Source organism: Colletotrichum jinshuiense, chromosome 6 (assembly GCF_051148585.1).
Source record: "Colletotrichum jinshuiense chromosome 6, complete sequence".
Taxonomy (NCBI): domain Eukaryota; kingdom Fungi; phylum Ascomycota; class Sordariomycetes; order Glomerellales; family Glomerellaceae; genus Colletotrichum; species Colletotrichum jinshuiense.
Genome location: NC_139313.1, coordinates 3,815,237 through 3,837,273, shown reverse-complemented (window position 1 = coordinate 3,837,273; position 22,037 = coordinate 3,815,237). Strand labels below are relative to the sequence as shown.

Here is a 22,037-nt window from a genome sequence, read left to right as displayed (position 1 = left end):
TCTGCTCGATGACGAGAGGCAATGCCTACCCATTCAGAAGCAACAGCCATTTCAAAATGTAACAGTAACTTAATTTAGAGTCTAATGAAGCGGGCGTATGGATAGTTGACGAAGGTGCAGCTGAGAAGGATGCCACGGACAGTTATGGAACAGAAGTAGTAGTTGAACAACAAATCCGACTTGTCCCAACTCTGGGATATCTCCAGTCCGGGACTGATGACCGACGATCAACCCCTCACTATAAGTTGGTAGACAGCGCGTTCAACTTCTTATTTGGGGAGGTATTGGCGCCGCCGGGTCGGTGAAAGTATAAAAACGGTCCGCGGACTCCGCTGGGTCGGCGTTGCGCGTGCCTGATAAGCCGGCAGGTGGAGTCGGTAATTGGGGGTCCGTTTCCCGATGCATCTGATAACCAAGCTTCATACCCTGCACAACTAAAAGTTGAAGAAGATTATTTAACATCTTCCCAAGTTAGGTAGCTTAAAATCATATCTCTCCCTGATAACCCTTCAATATTGGACCCAAATCGAATCGAGTCTTTGACACTATCGGAACCGCACAAACCAGTCCGACAACGATGGGAACAAACAATACCCCAACTCACGCCCCCTCACCCGGGAATGCGTTCTCGCCGATAGAAATCGCCGTGCCACCCATGCGCATGCCGCACCTGGATTTCATATACCGGATTGTCTGCGATATGGACTCAAACATCTCTGAGATCCACAATGTCGATAAAACCGACATCACGCGAGTTGTACTGCCCATTTTGAGCGGGTCAGTGAAGGGTCCTAGGATTGAGGGCAAAATTGTTGAGAGAAGCGGCGCGGACTGGGCAGAGCGGGTCGGCGTTGACAAGGTTGGTAATTCGAGTAACTGGCCGTTGACTATGAGTCAATATCATCAAGTGCAATCAAAATTAATCAGTACCGCCGCTTAGGTATTTACAAGACTGCATGCAAGATATACGTTAAAGACAAATGACGATATCTTCATCTTAGTCGACGCGGAGGGCATTTATCGGAGCGGGCCGGGTCAAAAAGAAAAACCACCATCTACAGTGTCTCAAGACGAGGTAGAGTACTTCACACATATAAAGTTCGAGGCCCCAGGACGAAGCCCTTATAATTGGATGAACTCAGTAGTGGCCATCGGAGTGATGACGATGTTTGAGGGGCGGCCGGTGATTGACTGTTATCGTTTGACAAACTTCCCCGGCACACCGGCAGAAAACCTTTGAATACGTATATAGGCATATCATGAAGAGTTGCGAATCATACTTGTGTGTGCCTGATCGTGAAACAACAACTTGTATTGGACAAGACAACAAGTTTTCATGCCAGATGATGTCCGGTTTTCTAATGAAAGAAACCTGATGTTATGAAATGAGTGCAGAGGTAAGGAAGCTAGCAAATGTGACGCCCAGTTAACTTGACAATCTGCCTAGGCCGAGATGGTTCGGAAATCGCAGATTAGATCTTCAAACGTTCCTCCACAAGCCGCCAATACCGGGGCGCCAGAGCCGTTCGAATCCGCTTTCCCCAGATAATCATCGGGATATACAAAAGCCCGATTACAAAAGATATCACCCCACTTAGAATGTACATATTGCTGAGGCCCATGCTCGACATCCAGGGGACAAGGGCGGAAGGGACACCGACGCTAACGGCATTGCGGATGAATGCAATACCAACGAATGCCTCGGCTGTGAGCTGTGGACACAAATATTAGCACTCGTCACTAGAGCGAAGAGAATACCAGCAAACCTCTCGGTAAGTATCGATGACAAGGGTAAATGTGATGTCTCCATTTGCACCCAGGCCAAAAGCGAAGAACGCGCCACCAATGCTGGGATAGATCCAATGCATTCCCTGAGCTGTTAGCGATATATCACTCCAAGAAGTGTGCAGAGAATGAAATCAATCCAATGACTTACTCGGTCCGCCGTGACCCCAAACATGACAATCCCACCAGCCATTGTGATCACAGGTAGGAACAGGGGGTACAGCCTCATCTCAGGCTCGAAGAGCCCCCCGTTTCTTTTTGCTAGACGCATGACAACCCAATCGGAGAACGGTCCTCCATAAATACTGCCGAAGATGTTACCTATGAAAGGACCGATGGTCATGTATCCAACCGCGGCGGTGTCAAAGTTATAGGGAGGTGCCGAAAAAACAACCGACACAACCGACATAAAAAGTACCAGCCAGCAGACGCCCGAAGCAAATTGCAAAGCAGTGAAAATGACGTGTGGGAGCGTGATGACGTGTAACGGAAGGATGAAGACACGTAGAAGGGGTTCTGATGTAGGAGTCAGAAGGCGCATGCGTTCGCGGTAGGTATTCAATTTGACGTTTGGAGCGGGGTTGGAGTGCAGTGGATTTAGTTCTAGGCCGGTGCTTTTGAAGCTATTGACTTTGGAGAGATCGTTCTCGTCATGTTGTGAGACCGAAATGGAGGCTCCGCGCTCTCCAAGGGTGATGGGTACGTATTTCGTTTCCTCGTAGAGAAATATGAACATGAAAAAGAGGATGGTCAATGAGATTGAGAGAGCATAGTATGACCAGCGCCACCCCTGGGTCGCGGCTTGAGATCCAGCAGCTATAGGGGTGATAAAACTGCCTACCATCACGGCGGTGAAGTAAAGACCATTCGCGGAGCCTCGCTGATGAACGAAGAATAAGTCGGCAATCTGAAAGCAGTATCAGTCACCTCTGAATACTGCAATAAAGAGAGAGGGTATAGTTACGGTCATCTGCACAGCAGTTTCGTTAATCGCACCGGCTAGCCCAGTGATGACTGCCGTGACGATGAGTTCGGCATATGAGTGCATCGACGATGTCCACCATGCTGCTCCCGCCAAAATTGCCGTGGAACCCAAATAAGTAAGGCGTCTGCCGTACTTGATTGTGAATGGGATAAAGAAAATGCATCCAGTCGCAAGGCCCGCAAGCTGGGCTGATTGGGCCTGGCTGAGTTGGTTAATGCTTACACCGAGATCAACGGTCATCTGCTGCCAAAAGACGGTCTGGATCGAGAGACTATTGAAAATATCACAGGTATTAGTTGAAGGTTCAAAATCCCATACTAGTTTCTGTCTCTCCAACCCGCTTGGCGACTTACTTGGTGAATGCTGCCACAGTTACACCCATAGCCAAGCCGTAGTTAAGGTATTTTCTCCATTTGCTCCAGTTCTTATTATTGAAACGTTAGACAATAAAGTTTGGCGAGTCCCAAGCTGTTTCGTCAGACGTACCAATGGATCGTTCGGATCAGAAGATGGAATTGGATGTAGAATGAAGCTAGAGGTTTCCGTGGCTGTTCTATCTGAGTTATTGCCTACACGTTAGCAAGGAACGATTCGAACAGTCGGGCATGCAACCGATCATCTTACAGTTTAACAACTGCACAGTTCCTGGTGGCAGGAAGGTGCCTTGGGCGTCTGTTATTTCTGAGATATCCATAGGAGAGCTTTGGTGACCACGAGAAATTGAATCGAAGAAAGTTATCGAGAGCTGTCTATTTCTTGAAGCTTGTAAGAGTCTAGAAGCCAGTCTTGATGTGAGGCATCCGCTGGTGTTGTCAGGAAAGAAAGACAGTTGGTCCGATATATGGCTGATCGCCTGAAGTTGGGCGTTTCTAGATGTCGTTACGAAGATATCAAACTACCGACCCTTTCCCCCTCAGTTTTGGTCGCATGGTCAACGATAAGCCACGCAGCCAGGTTAACCCTATTTGGCCAAGACAGATAGAGACGACAATGGTCCGTAACCCTGGTCAGCTGTCAAAGAAGATATCGGAATAGATAGACCTGCCGAATCTATGCGGTTGATAACAGGGAGTCGATGATACTTGATAGTAGTACACATCCAACTTTAGACAGTGATTGAGTGGCCCAGAAACCTTGTTGCTACACTCTCACAGGCCGAGCCTGCATGGCACTGTCGTGACTTTGTTTCCGACCGGCATCCGCTTTGAACACAGACGAACTTAATTCGTCTTAGCGTGTACACCCCCGCATTTAGAAACTTGCTAAGATTGCCGAAGCCCCTGAAGAAAGCATCCGAGCCATGCCCCAATAGGCATATATATGCGCCTACACCATCTTCCACCCCTGCTGTCAAGCTTCACTTTTCGGTATCGATTGCAGTAAGCTATCCCGTCGGCTACATCGGAATTGCCCACAGATTCGTTCAACGGACAACTCGACGCACCAGTTAAACGAAACCAGCCAGCTCTCCCACACTATAGAAAATCAATTATGGGTCGTTCCAGGGGAGGATGTTCCAATTGCAAACGTCGGAAACGGAAATGTGACGAGACGCGTCCTGGCTGCCAGGCTTGTCAAAAGCGAGGAATCGACTGCGAAGGCTATACAACTACGCTCAGGTGGACAAACGGGATAGCGTCACGAGGTCGGTTCGCTGGGGCCACAGTCCCTGGCGTCGCTGCCAGTGATTCGAGTTCAAGCTCAGCAACATTCACAGCTTATCTGCCGACCGATGATGACCCGCGACCCTACGTTCGATCTTGTTCTGCGTCGCCCAGAGTCGAAGGAATGACGCAGAAGGAACCCACCCAAAATTTAGACCCCTCGCGGTCGAATTCAGGTATCGCTTCCTTGGCTCCCTCTCCTAGCGCCATCATTGACCGAAATCGATACCTATTCCAAAGGTGTAAGTCACAACACACCGCTCTCTTATCTCAAGGGCACTCGTCGGCTAACCCATGCCGAAAGTTATTGACACCGGGATACATCGACTCTATTCAACCGAGAGCCAAAGTTGGCTTAAAAAACACTTCTCGGCAATGGCAGAAAAAAGCCAAGCCTTCTCCGTCGTTTGCGGGGCCATTCAAGAGTATCTGGATGACGGGTTTTCGGTGTCATCGATGGAGCATGTCGATCATGCACTCCAGACGTTCCGAGCGGAATTAGAAAGTCGGCATGGATCTTTCGATGCGTCTACAGTGTCTGCCGGCATACTTCTGTGCACCTTGTGTGTAAGTTTCGGCCGGGTTCTATCCGAGTTGCTACATCGTCTCGAACGCCTTTGATGATGTGCAGATTGACAGTCACATACTAACTCGAACGTGTGCAGTTGTTCCAAGCCCGGCCTTGGACAAAGTATCTTCATCTCATGGCCGACCTGTATCATCTTAAAACGAGCATGAGCTGTCTGCTGCCTTCGTCAGACCATGTCTTTGAGATTTGTCACTCGATAGAAGTCATGTCTATTATGGACATGGAACCTATGGTAATCGGAAGAATGGCCCCTAGTATGGGGGTTTGGCGATGCCTCCGCACAACACAGGACAATTGGAAAGGAGGGAGACTTGGCGGTATTGAAGTTGTTTCCGGGCTGCCGCGGACTCTACTTGATATCCTTGCCGACATAGGGAATGCTAACAATCAAGATCTTGAGGCCCGTCTCTGGAATTGGCCGGGAGAAATAGGTGTACATGCGCAATGCATTCTCTGGGATTGTTGGAGATATGCGGCAGTCTTGGATACGAGGCGTAAGGAACGGCAGAAGAAGCAGAGAGCGGCCGCTGAAACAGATCAGTCTGTTGCTGACACGCTTCACACACCATACTCTCCTTCAACCGAGATTGTCATGTGCCGTCTAGCGGCATCTGTATACGCTTTACATCGGGCTGTTGAACTGCCCACGAACAGTCACCTTTTGGTTCTCAACGGGCTGGTTTACCCGCTAGTAATAGCTAGCCTGGAAGTTCCCCTATTGGTTGCACATCCGGAATGGAAGGAGGTGTTCGACCACGTGCGATCATCATTCCTCAAAAAAGACAAATTTCGTCTAATGAAGGTGATCGATGATATAATTGAAGAGGCATGGAAAGAAGGTACAGATACATTTGACATAGAAGAGGCAGCCCGGATCAAAGGAGTTGAGATTGCAGTTTATTAAGCCGTCTAGACATAGAAGATGTAACAAAACAGATATGAATTCCTAGAGAAGGGCCTTGAGAGATTGCTGTGTGGATAATATGTGATTCCATGGCAATGACAAAGGTTCTTGAAATGTACAACAGCGGCAAATGAGAAACTATTTGCAGCAAGATGCTTGTCCAACAGCATTAGGCTTGGCGCTGTCTTCAGCATACTGCGATGTGAGGTTGCGATTCGAAGGCACATCAAGTGCAGGGTTGGAAGTGAAGAAGTCGACTGGATTGATGTGTAATTGAATTGTTTCCACAGGCCTGGGCGGTGTTAGTAGACAGCAGCGACATATCTGAATAGGGTAGATGTTTGGGGGTTGGCTTACATTACTGGCCAATCCTCAACACGGGGGTTATGTGTGAGACCAAAGACACTCCAGATGACAATATCACTCTGCAACACATCGTCACATCGCGCCGCTGCGTCAGACACACCCTCTTGCTCTATAGTGCTCTGGAGGGTATACCTTCCACCAGCGTAAAGCTCGTCATCTTTGTACTTGGTCACCCATAGGTGGTGCTGTGCAAAGAGCGCTCTCTTGGCCTGTCGACTATGCGGGTTTGCCAGCAAAAGCTGTGTGGGAGGGGGGACAATCTTGTAGCCAACAGGCTTGCCACTGACAGGGTTTCGTTTCTGTAAATTTTGAATCTTGAAAAGCCGGGCGTTTTGGGGTGCAGCGTCTAGTCCAACGGACGTTGTGATTGATGTTTCTTGGACTTTGTAGGCGTTGCCGTTGGGGTTAGTCGTGGAGTCAATCTGGAGTGGGAGGGACTCTTGTTGAACGACTGTGTTCTCATGGCCATCTATCGCTGGGTCAATCCGTACACAGAAGATGTGTTGATGGTTTTGAGCAAGCACGCCAGGAGAGACAACATTGCCCCATGGAGCAGTTTTCCCGGCATCGATATTCACGGCGGAGAGAATACCGGTAGCTCGAGTTTCAACTGTAATACCTCCTGCCTGGTCAAATTTATACTGTCGAAATTTGTTAGAACAGAATTTCTTTAGTAGTAGTGCCCGATCTCAGGATACTCACATTGAAAACGTATTCATAGTTTGCCACTGTTAGTATGAATTGGATTACCAGCTCGCGCCGCCGGGTAACGACAGCCCTGTTTGTTCGCCAATTGGTATGTTTCCAACCAATCCCACCATCCTGTTCATGAAGGCAAATGACATTCTGCGATGCGTGTGCTGATCCGTCCGGGCGATTTAGAACACCATCAAAATACTATAGAAGGATTAGAGACACGCTCAGCTCATAGTATGAGAACTGGAGGTTCCTCACCTTGATGACCCCAAGACAATCGCATCCGAGTTCGAGATTATTGGCACAATGGCCAATCCCACCGTCGCCAAAGTCGAACGCTTGCTTGCGATGGAACGGGTTTCGAGGATCAGCATAGGGCACCGTCATGTCGCTGATAGAAAGACGATACAGCACACTGCGACCATCATATCGTACATCGTGAATGACGGCACCTTCTCGGGGATTGAAGCTCACGCGCATCCTCCATTTTTGCCATTCGACCAAGCTCTCGTCCTTGACAATGAAACTAGGGCCATCAGGCTGTATAACGTTGAGTTCCTTCAAGTCGGTCCGCAATTTTGTGCTGAGGAGCTCCGGCACAAACTCGGAAGGTTGGCAGTGGTCAATGACCCCTTTCTTTGGATGCTGGGGGAGGTAGGGGTCATTCTCGCCGCCAGTGGCCAGTTCGTCAATTCGAACGACCTCTTGCTTGATCCAGTCAACGACTGGAATCAAAGGAAGCGGGTAACTGTAAAAATTGGCGTCTGGGTTCTTCTTGCGGGTGTCAATGGCAAAGACAAGGGCCTGAAAATAACGCCGATTCTCATCGTTGGCATCGAGCCCTCCATAAGGCCAAGGTTCGATGACGGCTTCAAACCCATCAGGCAGTGATAATGCAGCGATCTTGGCCTGCAAAACAGAAGATTCTTGGCAAATTTTTACAGTCTCCTCGAGCTCATGTCTGTGATCGGGAGGTTAGCGGGGTCCTGGTACGAACTCAGGGTTTGAAAGTTTTGCGAGAGTGAGACAACATACAAGGTGAAGCTAGGATGTACATTTGTCTCCACAATCTTCTGCCACACTCGCTCACGCTTCCCCAAGTCAACAATCGCTTCTATGGATTGAGGGACCTTGTCGGTAACGGCCACATAATGCACCGTGGCCAAGCGAGGAGGTCGTTGTGTGTCTGGCAGTAACTGGCCGGAGTGCTCTACATCAAGAAACTTGATCAAGTCCTCTTTATCAGGCTCTCGCAAATAAATAATACGAAATTGTAAGACTGTATTCGGATGCAGACTCCGTATGACATTTGCTGCCAATTCGGTCTCGTCGATGTTCAGAGGTGAGAGTGGATGCGCGTAAGTATACTTGGGCGACATCGTGAAGAGGAAAGTGTTGGTGGCGAGTATCAAAGGTCAAAGAATGTAAGCTTGAGCTTCAAAATACCGATGCACACATAGACTGCAGTGCTCACTTGTTTATATACACCCTTGTAAATACATGTAAATATTTGTTGCGAATACTTCGTTGTTGTTCAGACGCCTCGGCGGAGCCAAAGATCTAAGTGCAGCGTGCTAGTCTTTTCCCCAATAGGGTAGGTCCACGCCCCAATCACATCTACGGATTTAGTCTAGGTCCAGGGCTGCACTTTTGAAGCTGTGGGTGCATGATCAGAGGTACCACTTAGCGGCAAAAGAAGCGGTAAAGCTTCCTTAAACTGCTGCTGCACGAGAGCAGCGCGTGTATCACGGATCCCGCGGGTTGGTTGAGCAATCAACAATTTTCAGCGACAGGCCCGCGCGTCGCGATATGGCCAACCGTGACCGAGGGACACAAATAACGATGATATTTGTTAACATCACGATGACTAAGGTTCGCGACATGGCCAGTGCGTTCTTATCATTAATGGAGTCAAAGCTTAACGTGGGATAGTGCAAAAATTAGTGTGGATTTGTTCTCAAATACCCAACGGCATGAGAAACGCGAGGCGCAGTACATGATTATCATGCGAAATGGCATCAGACGCGGCATCTGAGTCAGCAGCGGCTAGAGAGCGCGGCAATGGCTTCTATCGCAAAGGACATTTCCTTGAAGGTTCGTGCTGGTTCGCAGAATGCCCTGTTTTGCATCTCTGTTGACACTCCCTGGCAGCGGAAAAGGCGTACAAAGAAGCGGCTTCACTGGCCCCCGAAGACCCCGCGCCATGGTCTAATATCTCTGCCATAAAGTTCGAGCAAGGAGATTATCCTGCGGCATTGTCTAATCTTGAAAGGGCACTGGCTCTATCTGCGTCTGAGCCAGACAATGGCCCCAAGAAACAGAAGCTCTACACCCGGATGGCCAAATGCCACCTGCACTCACTGTCTCTCGACAGTGCTAGCAACCCTGTGAAGGCCCTTGCCGAAGACTCCTCTGGGAAGGATATGCGGACAGCACTGGAGGAGATGAAAACTCTTTGGTCATCTATACCAGACGACTCCCAATGGCGAAAGCAGACACTTGGTCGCTTGGCACCGTACAAGGGCCATCTGTAAGTCTCTTTCTTAACTGCCTGTTCGATCCTACTGATGAATGCTGTAGCCAGGATCGCCCTGAGTACTACGCCATGGGGCACGATATGGCAACACCACTCTTTGACTCACCACTTTGGTCGGCCGTCGGCCCCCGTGGAGATGTCTCTTTTCTCCTCTGCGGCAGCGGGGATGCTCGTCACTTCTTTTCGACCATAGTTGGCCTTGGCATGGGTGAGATTATGGGCAGAGGCAAGAAAATGTTCAGGAAAGCCCATTTTACTCTACTGGACATAAACGCTACAGCCCTTGCGAGGATGCTGGTTATGTTTGACATGGTCTATCAGTACGGCGCGATGAAGCTTGCGAAATTGCCACGTATCGAGGACGCACTCACGGTTATGGGTTACTTATATTCTTCTGCATTCATTCCGGCCTTTGTCGCTCAAAAGATGGAGGAACACATCAGGACATTGATCGACGAGCTCGAGAGTGGCGAAGACATTCTCGAGACAATTTATGTCCCCCAAGAAACCCGGGACGAAGTTATTCGGAAGCTTAAGCGATGGCTTGAACCACTTGGAGATGACTATTCTCCGAAGAAAATTCGAACTGCTGTTGTTAGAAACTTCATCAAGACCGAGCAGCACCGAAAGGACGTCTTTGGTGAAGAGGCTGTCGATGCTCACCCGGACAGCAAAAATAAAGAGCAAGACTACCGCGACTTCGGTGTTATTTTTGCACCGGACGTATTTATCGAACGCCGAGAGCCTGCATTACGGCCTCTGCTGGATGCTTTCCGTTCCGGCAGCAAGAACTCCAAGAAGACCCTGGAAGAGTACATCGACTCTAACTGGAAGACGAACCCCACAGTTCTCGACATGGACTATGAGCCTCGGCGCTACGAACAACTTGAACCCGGCACCCCTGTGTCAGAGCTCATGCCCACTCTTGACTGGGATCCTTCCGATCTTATTCACAACTTGTCTGTTCCTGCGCAGGGCAGAGATGAGAACACTAATGTGCTGAAAAGCCTCGCAGAGTTTTTTGACGTTCTGGCCATTTCACTGGTAAACCTTACGAGGCGTGTTAGCGTCGAGATAATTACTGGAGAAATGGCAGATGTCCTAGAGCGCATTCGATACAACGCCCTAGAACATCGCCTCAAGAAGCCCAACAAACCCAAGGGCATAGATCCAACTCAGTTTCCGCGACAATATGACCGAATTCATATGAGTAACATTCCGTATGCTGGTTTCTCTTGTCCGAAATTCACACATCGCTGACCTCAAACCGCAGGGACTACGTTGGCGGGCCTTTGACCGCCCTCATGTACGGAGGTCCTCTGCTCGCCGAGAACCGCCCCTCCAACTTGAGGTTCAACAACTTGCTCAACCCTCCGATGTTCAACTCCCATGAACAATTTCTAACAGAGTACATGCTCATGCATGACCAAAAACAAGTAGCTGATCACTTTGGCTTGGTGCGCGAGAAGGATGCCGATGTTTCTGAAATTCCCAGCGCCTTCGCGGACATGGTGGGCAACAAGTTCATGATTGAGAATTACTTCATCTGGGCACGCACCGGAGCCAAAAATACTCCTCGGAATCGCCTAATGTCTCGATCTGTATTGGAACACTGGCTTCACGCACATTTACTGAAGATCTGCCTCCCTTACCGCCGCCCTACGTGGAGTGATCGACCAGTCCACGCCCCACTGAATTTAACAGCCTTCTTCAGAATTGTTGTTCGTATGCACGAAGTTGGGTATCCGGCACACTGGCTCTCGGGCATACTGGCCGCTATCTGCGAAGGCAGCATCATTACAACTGCGCGTGCGCCTAGAAAGCTTGTGCTCGAGCCTGATGACTCGAAGAAGTTCTTCTCGCAGCGAAAGACCAGCTTAGGTCCTTGGAGAGCTGAGTTCACAACACTTCTCAGCGTCTGGCGTCGTCTGCTTCCTTTCGGTGTCATTACACCTCAAACGACCCTTGTGTCCCCCGAAGACATTTTGGAGTGCAGCATCACGTTCCCGCAGTTCCGCGAGAAGCAAACCAGAGTCCCGCACTTTGTTCTCGCCTTTACCAACATGCACGTAGTTGGCTCGAAGAAGCCCATTCTACCCGGGCTGCTTCGAGATGACGAAGAGGGGGACTTGTCTGACGAAGCGAAACACATGCGAGAAAAGGGTTTACATATCGTGACCGCATTCAAGTACGTCACGGATACAAGAACAGCTACGTTCTGTTTGCGTAGGGACATTGTCGAGGAAATTATGCTCGGGGATGCATGGGATGTATGCATTTGCCGTACGGACTCTTGGCAGTTGCTCTTTAACACAGCAACCACTGTCTCCAAGAGTCTTCGCCCTTTAGGGTCTTGGATGGATTCTCGATAATGAGCTTGCATAATGCCTTGATTCCTAAAGCGCTCGCCGAAACTCACAAGTTAGGAGTTGCATACTGTCGTCTAAGTAGCTTAACGGATGCTTGGCAGAAATTTTTAAAAAAATATCATGATGCACACTTCCTGTTTCTTATGCTTGAAAGCTGAAAGCTTGTCACGGGCTGTTAGCTTTACAAAACTCGCGCTGCCGACAATGTTGCCGTGGGTTGATGATTTTATGCTTTCGAGAGGCGCCCCAGGAGACGCACATTACTGAACAAGGTGCCTGGCCCAGGTGGTCCACAAACAATAAAATTGAAGCACCCACGACGACCCATGCGTGCCCTGACCCTCCCGCAAGTGGGACATCCACACAACCACATCACGATGCCAGCACGATACGAAAACACCATTTTGTTGTGACAATTCCATGCGAAGCCTCATTGGCTCAGTGGTAAAGCGTCTCACTAGTAATGAGAAGATCGCCTGTTCGATTCAGGCATGAGGCAAAAGTTTCTATTTTTGCCTCGTGCCAGTCTAGGTATCTTGAGTGAAAATAGACAGCTTTCTTTGGGTGTGTTCCTCACCGTAGTTGGTATGTCTAGGCTCAACTTATACGGCATGCGGTGGGTATCTGCTCCATGTTCGAGAAACTTTCTTTTACCAAGGATCTTCTCGTCTGATAAGAGAGCGACGCATATTTATCATATGAAATGGGCAAGGAAGACACAAGATAGGATGCTGCAGGCAAGTTTAAATTGCCTCTATAATGTGTATCTGAAATTTGGGTGAAAGAGAAAATCCGTTACCACAAGGTGAAATGGCGGGTGCGGTCCTGAAATTGACCCTTGCCTCATAGGCTCTTCACTTTCTCTTGGGGGTTTCTAATGCCTAGCCTTGCCCTGGATGATTTGACCACGGGTGACATTAAATCGGCCACAGGCTTGGTGGCGCAGTTACTGTCCGTCGCGAACAAAACGTTAGGCTAAGGCCTTTTAAGTCGTGATGATAACACAGATATAAGCGGTGATCCCAATCCAAGCAATATATATCATATGTTTAGAGGGTTTAGGGTTTTATCAGGCTATGAGCAAGCTCGTTGAATATATTTCTCAACCTGCTGCTGACGCGGTGCTCTTTGAAGGCATCTCGCTGAAGTCTTTGATGCGAACAGCAAGACTTATCAAAACCTTGCATTACTTATGCTGTGTGGTTGTATCGGGGGAAAATGTGCAACTGGAAACTAACAGAACAATAGTTTATCCTCAAGTAGCAGTCCTAGAGAGGCTTCTCAAGCATTCAACTGAACATTAATTTTCAGGCACTTAGGAACACTGCAACGAAGGCAACGTTGTACTCTTAGACCGGTTGGAATGAAGGAGCATGCGAGTGGTTGCAGATGATTGCAAGTATTGGGGGGGGGGTTTGGAGACATTGCAACGTTTCTGACCCATCACCTGAGTGGAGGTCAGTAACGTCCCTTGCACAACTCAATGAAGAAACATGGCACACCGCCAGTGACTTCGTGTTCGATGAATGCCCATTCGAGACATGTAAGCACTTGTAGATCTAGTATTGCCGCTCTCGTAAGATGCGTCGCAAGTATTAGCCAGATCGGCGACGCGAGGTATGTATATGGATTCTCATCGACAGCTACCTGTTCCTAGTGCCACTGGCAAGGCATCTTAATAGTTGTTCGAAGGAGGGGATAAGTCAACAGTTTGTTTGCCAAACTAGAAAAATCTATCATTCCATTATTGGTTCTGATTCGGCCGTTTGCGCTACTTGTTCCCGTCGATCGCCGTGGCATACCTCATACCTCGCTCCAACAACAGGTGCAACGAGTGAAGGGAGGAGATGGAATTTGAGACACCTGACAAACGAGGCACACAGCCACAGCGGATTAATGAGAATACCCCGCAAATCAGTCTTAAAGTTGGGCGAAGCTAGAGCACTTCTTCGGGCAAGCCGGTGGCTAAACATAGCATTCTGGAAGAACGGGGAAGGATTAATGGAAATAAAGTAGATTTGCCAAGGCGGAATGGCACTGGGGCGATGAGGTCTCGGGGAATCGGCACTCCGAAAGAAGATTAGAACGTGGAGTCACGCCTTGGTGCAACTAATTAGGCCCGGCAGTTAGCGCTCGTATTCATCTCGGGGTAACATAATGTACGTCATGCGCTTGGGGTTTATGTCCACTGCCCCAGAAAACGGAACGCATGCGACCCTGAATACGAGAGTTGGCCCTTGGAGGTTGTCCAAAGTCTCGCCAGCCACCATTCAGTAAACCGGGCACTTAGTGCGCTGGGGAAAACGGGGATGTCGCTTTTAAACCACATTGCAGGACCTAGTTGACAGAGTCTAATTGTTAAATGTAAATGAATACGTAATTAAGCGATTCTACCAGGCCTCAAGCACGGCTCTAGTGATCGCCTGACGACTTGTTTTCATGATTATGTCATATTAGCATTTGCATCGCTGTCATAGTGGATTGACGCAGCGGAGAGAGCGGAGGGAAGTGGCTAAGCGACTTGTCGCGGGCCTTCGGCACGTGGAATGGAAATACGATGGCAACGTCACTTGTCGAATCGTTCGAGCATCCACAGAATCGTTGTCAGGCCGAACCATGTGTCCAAAACATTGGCCTTCTAGGTAGCAGGATCCTTACCTCCAGAGATACTTAAACCTCCGAACCTCCCTCCAATAATGCAGTTCTCGACCACTTTCAACAGAATACAAGCAACTACGACGACCATTACCAACTTTATTCTTTAATTCATCTCATCACCAATAAACTTCAAAATGCAGATCACCAACATCTTCCTCTCTGCCCTGGCTGCCGCCACCGCCGTCTCCGGCTCCCCCGTCGCCAAGCGGGAAGTCAAGTCCATGATGGCCGCCGCCCCCGAGTGGACCATTGAGGCCTTCACCCGCACTTGCAATGCAGAAGACACCTCCTGCGACTACAGCTTCAACATCAACACCCACACCGCAGCTACCACTGCTTGCAAGTTCACCACCACCGGCTCTCCTGCAAGCCGTGCCGCCTCAAACGCCAAGTGTGACGCTTACACAGTTACATCCGGCTGGAGCGGGCAATTCGGCGCTGATGCCGGGTTTACCACCTTCTCTGTCACTGATCAGAAGCTCATCGTCTGGCCTGCCTACACCGACAAGCAGCTCGTTAACGGCATTGCTGTCAACCCCGACCAAAGCTACGCTCCCCAGAACTTGCCTTGAAAAAGTAGCGGGCATACGGTAGAAGAAGCGGACGGACCTGAAAGACATGGTTCGCTAAGAGAATCATTATGACCTGAATCATGTAAAAGAAAAGTAGTATAATGTAATAATATGGAATGGCATTGAATTAAAATTGATACAGCTGGTAGTGATTTGCCGAGTGCCGATTCCTTGTTTTCATGATAACTGGCAAAGTGAAAGGGGAAAGATTGACTTGGAACTCTATATTCGTATTATCCTCCGCGTAGGATGTCTCGATACAGTTCTGCTGCTTTGTTTTGATGGAATCTATCTAACTTGATCAATAACTAGATGGATCCTCCATTACTTGAAGGCCATCGTATGTCAGCTAATTTGGCACAAAGTGACGCTGTAAATTACGCATAGCAATTGAGGCCTTATGTAGCTTATGTAGTAACCTCGCGACACAACTTTGTTATGGCTGGTAGACTGTTCTATTTTCATGTACCTGCATACATGAAAACAGTGTAGAACTTGAAGTAGCCTAAATACTCCCAAAGCTTCGACTCAGGAAACAGAGAGAACACGACCCCTAAACCTACATCTATATTTCCCCGTCCATCTCCGGGCGGGGCCTCGGATTTGGTCCTCTATTGCTGTATGGAGCAATTCCTTGCAAAGTATGGCAATCCCTGCACAGGGGTTGTCATCCACTGCGTTGTAGGGAATCGAGGGCGAGCTGCAGAAGAAGGGTGGGAAATGAGAGAGCGAATGAATTTATTTGGGCTTTTTCAGTGTTACGAAACCGCGCTCTTTTCCCTTAGCCGGTTCAGAATGAAACCAACTCGTCCCTCTCATTAATTTCGTTCTTTTTTATCTTTACCCGTTGCCTCAACCTCGCGTCGACCCCAGTCGTTGCTTCCGAAATTAGGCACTCTACTTCCTCATCATCTCGGTGTGTAGACTTCAGAATAATGTCTTCAGTTTCAACCGAGACAATCTGACTCAAAGCCATCCATACGTTTCCCAGCCAGCTAGAGCGCGTAAGCTTCAGGAAAAATGTCATTGTAATGGCGACAAGAAGAAAATGAACACCGATAATGCCGATAACGATACCAAATCCCAACCACCTTACTGGAAGAAGCTTTTCTTCGGCCATAACATATGACGCTGGCCACGCTTCTTGAAAGTAAGGAATTGTCTCATAATACTCCATTTGTTGGGTGACCATCAGAACCGCCTGTAGAGCTTCTGACAGGTTACCGCCCCTTTTTAAGACGTCTTGAAAGAGGGCAGAATGTGCGTAATGTAAGGCGCGTGAAGAATCACCACCTGTCGGCCCTGTCCGTAAAGTACCGCATGGTGATGGGTCAAGGTCAGGGTCAAATGCGCCGCGGTTCATGAAAGGTAGGCTAGAGTCGACGCTGGTAAGCAAAACACGACCGTAATCGATTTTAACTGGTTCATTTTCCCACGTATCCTTTGAAGCGAGCGATAGAATGCCCCGAGATTCCACCGAGAGATTATAGTAACCAGGGGTTGAATACTGGTTTCGGATGACATCTGTGTTGAATCGAGCTGTCGTCTTATCCCAGACCAGGCTGGGCTCAATCGAGTTGGTGTCGCCGGAGATGCTAACGTTGAGAACGTGACCTCCAAGATTTGCGAAGCATGCACTGACTGACATACTATTATTGGTGCCTGGCACATCTATGCGAGCCCAAATTTCGTCTATAGATGCAGTCCAGTTTTGGGCGCTAGCCTCCCATCGACTACTGTCGCTACTGATGTTCCCGAAATTCCGTATTATGGGTCGCCAAGTTTCCACCGCGCCAGTTCCATTGAACATCAGAAAAATGCTGGTGGATGTGCCGGAAAGCAAGGAGCTGAGAACAGGCATGCCTTGGTAGACAGGTCCTGCTGCCTGGAGTTTCCCACCATGTGCCGAGCAGATCGAGAGATCCCAGTCATCCTTGTAAGAGCCTTCGGCTGATACCACGCAGTGGAACGGCCATTCGGTTCGAGATGTGACGTCGTTTATGGGAATCTCATCAAATTCGCCGCCAAATCCAAACGTTCCACGGACAAAGTATTCTCTGTAATGGTCCAAATGAGGATCGATATCGGAAGCTGAAATAGAAAAGACGACGTCTTCAATTACAGGTCGAACACAGACCACTCTGGAGTCAATAACAGCTGCGGGTCCCTCGTATCTCCGTAAACGACTTCGGCTTGACTCGCTCATGAAAGGAAGAAAGGCCCGTAGGATGTGTCCAGTGTCTTCGTACCTGTCAGATAACTGGTCGCCGGTAGGTATCCTCGGATGCTCTGCGAATCGAAAGTATGTCCATGGCTGTGAGTTCCAGATCCTCGATCCCTCTAAGATATCGTCGTTCTGCCCGCTGCGACCATACAATATGCTGGCAAATTCCCAAGGAACGGTCACGTTCACTGTTGTGAAATCGGATAATAGCACTGTCGACGAGAACTGGGACGCGGCTGTTAAAAGGACCGAAATCGCAATGGCTATGGTGTAAATCAGGCTACTTCGCCAAGGCATGGTGAAAGTTGTCCAGTTGACGAGATTGTATGGCGACGCAGACACAGCTCTGAGCATCGAGATGAGCGGGGCCGACATGAGGGGAACACCGGCCCTCTCGATCATTAGGGAGGCTAACATTGCTGTAAAGACTCCCATTTGAAATGCCAAGCAAACACGCAGTACAGCCGCAGTAATAGTGACAGCTCTGGATGCCCAATCTGAGAAGACGATGAGATTCCAGAATTGGGGGTGCACGATCTCACCATCGGTAGCCCGCATCGCGCCAACCCAGAAGTAGCCCAAGAAGACCACAGCCCCAGTAATGACTGCTGATCCGATGCTCATGATGCAAAGACCCAGTATTCCTAGCGCTTTCCGTTGACTGTTTTTTTGAGAATTGGCCTTGTCCTTGTTTTGGAACTCCGACCCGTGTAGAAGAGAGGTTTTAGCATGGGCATTGAGCATTGACCCGTCGCCGGTTGTTGTTTGGTTCTGCCTATCTGCACGATTGGTCACGGACTCTTCAGAAGTTCTAATGGGATAAAGAACTGCGTATTCCTGCTCAAAAGCGGACGAATTGCGACCTGAGAGAGAGTTCAACCTGATAGCTTCAAATCCCTCAACTTCATGAGATCGAGCGGGCCGTAATGTATCCGTGCCATCTTGGGGATGTGCCATGCTGCGGGCCTGGATACACAGTTAAACTAGAGCAGGTTGAAGGGGAATAAATTGACGGCGGAATAGCAGTCACAGAAAGAGGAAAGGGTGCAAATAATATAAAGAATCATGATTTGTAGCCAAAGATGCGCGCCACTAAAAATATCAAAGTCCCTCCCCCTATCTTTGATGTCAGCTGAATTAAATCGGGCGGAACCTGCCTTGGCATGCAGATATAGTGCTTGGCTAAAACAATCTATGCTGTCATACTGTAAGCCAACTCATTGGGTTCATATCATTGGGTAAACTGCTGTCAACGTTTGGCTGGAGGTTGTCTCAAACATGGGGTGGTCTTGCAGATTGAGGTTCCACGTCAGGCTGCGGCCCTCCAGGCAACACTGAAACCCTGGCCTGGATTAGATCATACTGCATGATTTGGCCACAGCCTTGTCTCCTAACGGTACATAATCCTCCCTGTCTTTAAGGCTCTCGGGGTTGCTTCGGTTAGCAATAAACATAAGACGCCGTGTCTATAACTTCTACTTAATCATTGGGCTTTGACCTCGCTACTCCTTGCCCTGCTCTGGTGATTTGTGCTCTTGTGGGCATGACACGTTGAAGATTAGGAGCTTCTTGGACGTGGTAGAGCTCAGGATCGGGTACTTCAGCTGAGCCCAATAACGCGCGCCAACAGGTCCAAACATACTGTCTCAATCGACACCGATGATTAGAGCAAGAAGGAACCCAAAAATTGAGAGGAATACGGTAGGATTAAAATGCTGAAGAACTTTGAGAAGGCTGGTAATTAAACCTGAGACTGCAAACCTACCCAATATTTGCCTTTAGGCATTGTGCACCATACCATGTGTCACTTGAACCCCGAGACTGGAGGTCCCATCTAAACAATCCGATAGCGTAGAAAAGAAAATATACGCAATTGGCCAAAGTTCATGAACCAAAAACTAGATCTGAATGACGGCTAGATGCATCATGATTCATGACATATTTTCATACATTACTTGTTAATTGTCTGAGCTTCAATTTCTTAATAGGTGGTCTCAATTTCATAGTTGTCGACGAATTTAGTCCAATTTCATTGATGCTATCAATAAAACCTCTATGAATCCCAAAAGAAAAGAATGAAGGAAAAAAAGGACACCCCTTTGAACGATGTTGCAATCTTAAAACGATTAGTTTTTTGCTCGATTTTTTTTAGATAATCTTCCGTTACGTACGTAAATATTTCCCTCCTTTGGGTAGAGGCTAGAATATCTCAAAATGAGTCGAAGTTCAGTAGTGAACCGACTCCAAAAAGTTGATAGCCGGCTCGGCTTCAGCCTCCTTCTTGTAGTGGACCGACTCCAAGAAGTTGATAGCCGGCTCGGCTTCAGCCTCCTTCTTGTAGTGGACCGACTCCAAGAAGTTGATAGCCGGCTCGGCTTCAGCCTCCTTCTTGTAGTGAACAGATTCCAAGAAGTTAATGGCTGGCTCGGCTTCAGCCTCAGCTTCGGGGTTTCGCTTATAGTGAACCGACTCCAAGAAGTTGATAGCCGGCTCGGCTTCAGCCTCCTTCTTGTAGTGAACAGATTCCAAGAAGTTAATGGCTGGCTCGGCTTCAGCCTCAGCTTCGGGGTTTCGCTTATAGTGAACCGACTCCAAGAAGTTGATAGCCGGCTCGGCTTCAGCCTCCTTCTTGTAGTGAACAGATTCCAAGAAGTTAATGGCTGGTTCGGCTTCAGCCTCCTTCTTGTAGTGAACAGATTCCAAGAAGTTGATAGCCGGCTCAGCTTCAGCCTCCTTCTTGTAGTGTACCGACTCCAAGAAGTTAATGGCTGGTTCAGCTTCAGCCTCCTTCTTGTAGTGTACAGATTCCAAGAAGTTAATAGCTGGCTCGGCCTCGGCCTCAGCTTCGGGGTTTCGCTTGTAGTGGGTGGATTCCAAGAAAGAGATGCTCGCCTCACCGCTGGACTTGGTTTGTGCCCCAGTGGGAGCAGCAACGACCATTGAGGTTCCGGCGAGAAGAAGGATGATTGAAGTCTTCATGGCGAAATATTGTGTTAATTCTGTTTAATAAAGATGCAGTTGTATCACATACGATAGATAGGCCACGTCTGGAGCAAGGCCATCTGATCAGGCAGCGTCTCTCTTTATGTATTGCATATTTGCTGTGACATCTAACAACTTGTCGTCACTATTCAGCGTAAAATGATACTAAGACAGACTAGGAAGCTGGGAACGCTCCAAATGACCCCTCGTTATCGTCATGTATATTGGCAAAGGCGTCAACTGATTGTCGGAACTAATTAACACGAGTCCATCAAATGCTCCAGGAACTTATGTTGTGGAGACCTCATCGTCTTTGCATGATGACGCACTCTTGCCTAGGGTCAAGGGTTGTCCTCTACATAGCAGGTTAGGAACATTACTCACAACCGTACTACGACCCCAAATTGCCAATACACACGTGAAAATAAATAACTACATTGTGAGTAGCATCCAAAACACATCCTTTCCAATTGGCTGATAACAACATTATGTCGCCCGCTTTGTCTCAAATTACCGTATCACTAATCAACCGTCCGTCGGTAGGGTGGTCACGATGTACTGGAAAACAAGCTTGGTGGGTATAGAGGACAAGCTTTTGGGGACCGCAACGGTTACGACCTTACAGCTAAGGAGCCTGGACGCTCGGGCCTTCAGACCCCAATGGCCAAATATTAGATTGAAACAAGCTTCTCGCTATCGGTTGACATCACGAAATAGGAAGGTCAGCGTGCATTCATGTACACCGAGTCAGCATATCTGGCAAATCATTTTTGGCGCAATACTGCAATAGGATAGTGTGGAGCAAAAGTTCCCTGACTCCCAGCACGGCTAACGGGGTTTTGGTTCGACATTGGTTCAGTTCTCGCCCCATCAGTAGGGATCTAGTATATACTGGCTACAAAGCATTATCGGCAGCGAGTCATGGCTTGTCGGGAGCCGCTAATCTATCACTACAGACTTAACGGTCCTGAATCCACGGTGATGAGGGGTGACTTCAGAGTGCAGTCGAATTTTCACGAGTTATCTCTGAACTTTGCGTTTTTTCATACACATTTCACGACCAACCGCCAGGTTTAGGCGAAAGAAATTCCATAAAGATGTTCAACGGATCTGGACGGGCTGGGGACGACAAGGACGTCACAGTCGCCGAGACGGAAGCATTTCTCTCAGATGAGAGCGAATCGAAATTTGTACATCAGAGAGACAATCGACACAAATCTCTACAGACCCAGCTTACGGCACCTCTGTTCGTTGTTAGTTGTCTGTTCTTGGTATTGTCCCTCTGGCTTCATCTGCACCCGAGAGTACCAACCGATCAAGAATGCGTCAGGAAACTGAATGTTCCATGTATGTTGAGATCCCGCACCGTGTAGATACTCTAGTCGAGCAAAATCGTTTCAGCATATAACTCGTACTGATGTATCATATAGCCCCGGCTCATGAAGCATTTGAATACGAGGACGTACAGCTTGACAACGCATTTTGGAAACCAAGCCCTTACAAAGGAAAGCCAACTCCAGATCTGGAAGCAAAATGGAAAGATCTTTGGTATTGTAAGTCGACCTCTACCCAAACCACGTGTGTGGTGTCTTATCATGTGCATTTAGATGGTTCGTTTGACCTTTCGGATTTGAGTTTACCAGCTCTGAATAAGTCTGCGGACGGGATAAAAGGAGACGCCTGGGCGCGTACTAAGTCCGGAAATCT

General features: G+C 48.5%; 7 protein-coding genes across 7 annotated transcripts; 3 read left to right on the top strand and 4 right to left on the bottom strand.

The window, feature by feature from the left end:
- Nucleotides 1-577: 577 nt before the first annotated feature.
- Nucleotides 578-1,240, top strand: EsH8_VI_000990 (DUF3237 domain-containing protein; the record flags this gene model as incomplete). The annotated part of the gene is made up of 2 exons (XM_083272243.1): nt 578-859; nt 941-1,240. 2 exons carry the CDS (start codon nt 578-580, stop codon nt 1,238-1,240), a joined length of 582 nt encoding a protein of 193 aa, XP_083127417.1.
- A 232-nt stretch (nt 1,241-1,472) lies between these two features.
- Nucleotides 1,473-3,010, bottom strand: EsH8_VI_000989 (major facilitator superfamily domain-containing protein; the record flags this gene model as incomplete). Its single annotated transcript, XM_083272242.1, has 5 exons — nt 1,473-1,712; nt 1,767-1,871; nt 1,937-2,575; nt 2,627-2,692; nt 2,750-3,010. 5 exons carry the CDS (start codon nt 3,008-3,010, stop codon nt 1,473-1,475), a joined length of 1,311 nt encoding a protein of 436 aa, XP_083127416.1.
- Nucleotides 3,011-5,372: 2,362 nt separating this feature from the next.
- EsH8_VI_000988 (uncharacterized protein) lies at nt 5,373-8,368 on the bottom strand (the record flags this gene model as incomplete). Its single annotated transcript, XM_083272241.1, has 5 exons — nt 5,373-5,550; nt 6,285-6,934; nt 6,996-7,190; nt 7,248-7,950; nt 8,025-8,368. The coding sequence occupies 5 exons, from the start codon at nt 8,366-8,368 to the stop codon at nt 5,373-5,375; spliced, it is 2,070 nt and encodes a 689-aa protein (XP_083127415.1).
- Nucleotides 8,369-8,798: 430 nt separating this feature from the next.
- On the top strand, nt 8,799-11,874 carry EsH8_VI_000987 (uncharacterized protein; the record flags this gene model as incomplete). The annotated part of the gene is made up of 5 exons (XM_083272240.1): nt 8,799-8,877; nt 9,141-9,519; nt 9,570-10,745; nt 10,799-11,795; nt 11,842-11,874. 5 exons carry the CDS (start codon nt 8,799-8,801, stop codon nt 11,872-11,874), a joined length of 2,664 nt encoding a protein of 887 aa, XP_083127414.1.
- Nucleotides 11,875-14,686: 2,812 nt separating this feature from the next.
- Nucleotides 14,687-15,124, top strand: EsH8_VI_000986 (uncharacterized protein; the record flags this gene model as incomplete). The annotated part of the gene is made up of 1 exon (XM_083272239.1): nt 14,687-15,124. The coding sequence occupies one exon, from the start codon at nt 14,687-14,689 to the stop codon at nt 15,122-15,124; it is 438 nt and encodes a 145-aa protein (XP_083127413.1).
- A 790-nt stretch (nt 15,125-15,914) lies between these two features.
- On the bottom strand, nt 15,915-17,972 carry EsH8_VI_000985 (uncharacterized protein; the record flags this gene model as incomplete). Its single annotated transcript, XM_083272238.1, has 1 exon — nt 15,915-17,972. One exon carries the CDS (start codon nt 17,970-17,972, stop codon nt 15,915-15,917), a length of 2,058 nt encoding a protein of 685 aa, XP_083127412.1.
- A 1,602-nt stretch (nt 17,973-19,574) lies between these two features.
- Nucleotides 19,575-20,327, bottom strand: EsH8_VI_000984 (uncharacterized protein; the record flags this gene model as incomplete). Its single annotated transcript, XM_083272237.1, has 1 exon — nt 19,575-20,327. One exon carries the CDS (start codon nt 20,325-20,327, stop codon nt 19,575-19,577), a length of 753 nt encoding a protein of 250 aa, XP_083127411.1.
- Nucleotides 20,328-22,037: the final 1,710 nt, after the last annotated feature.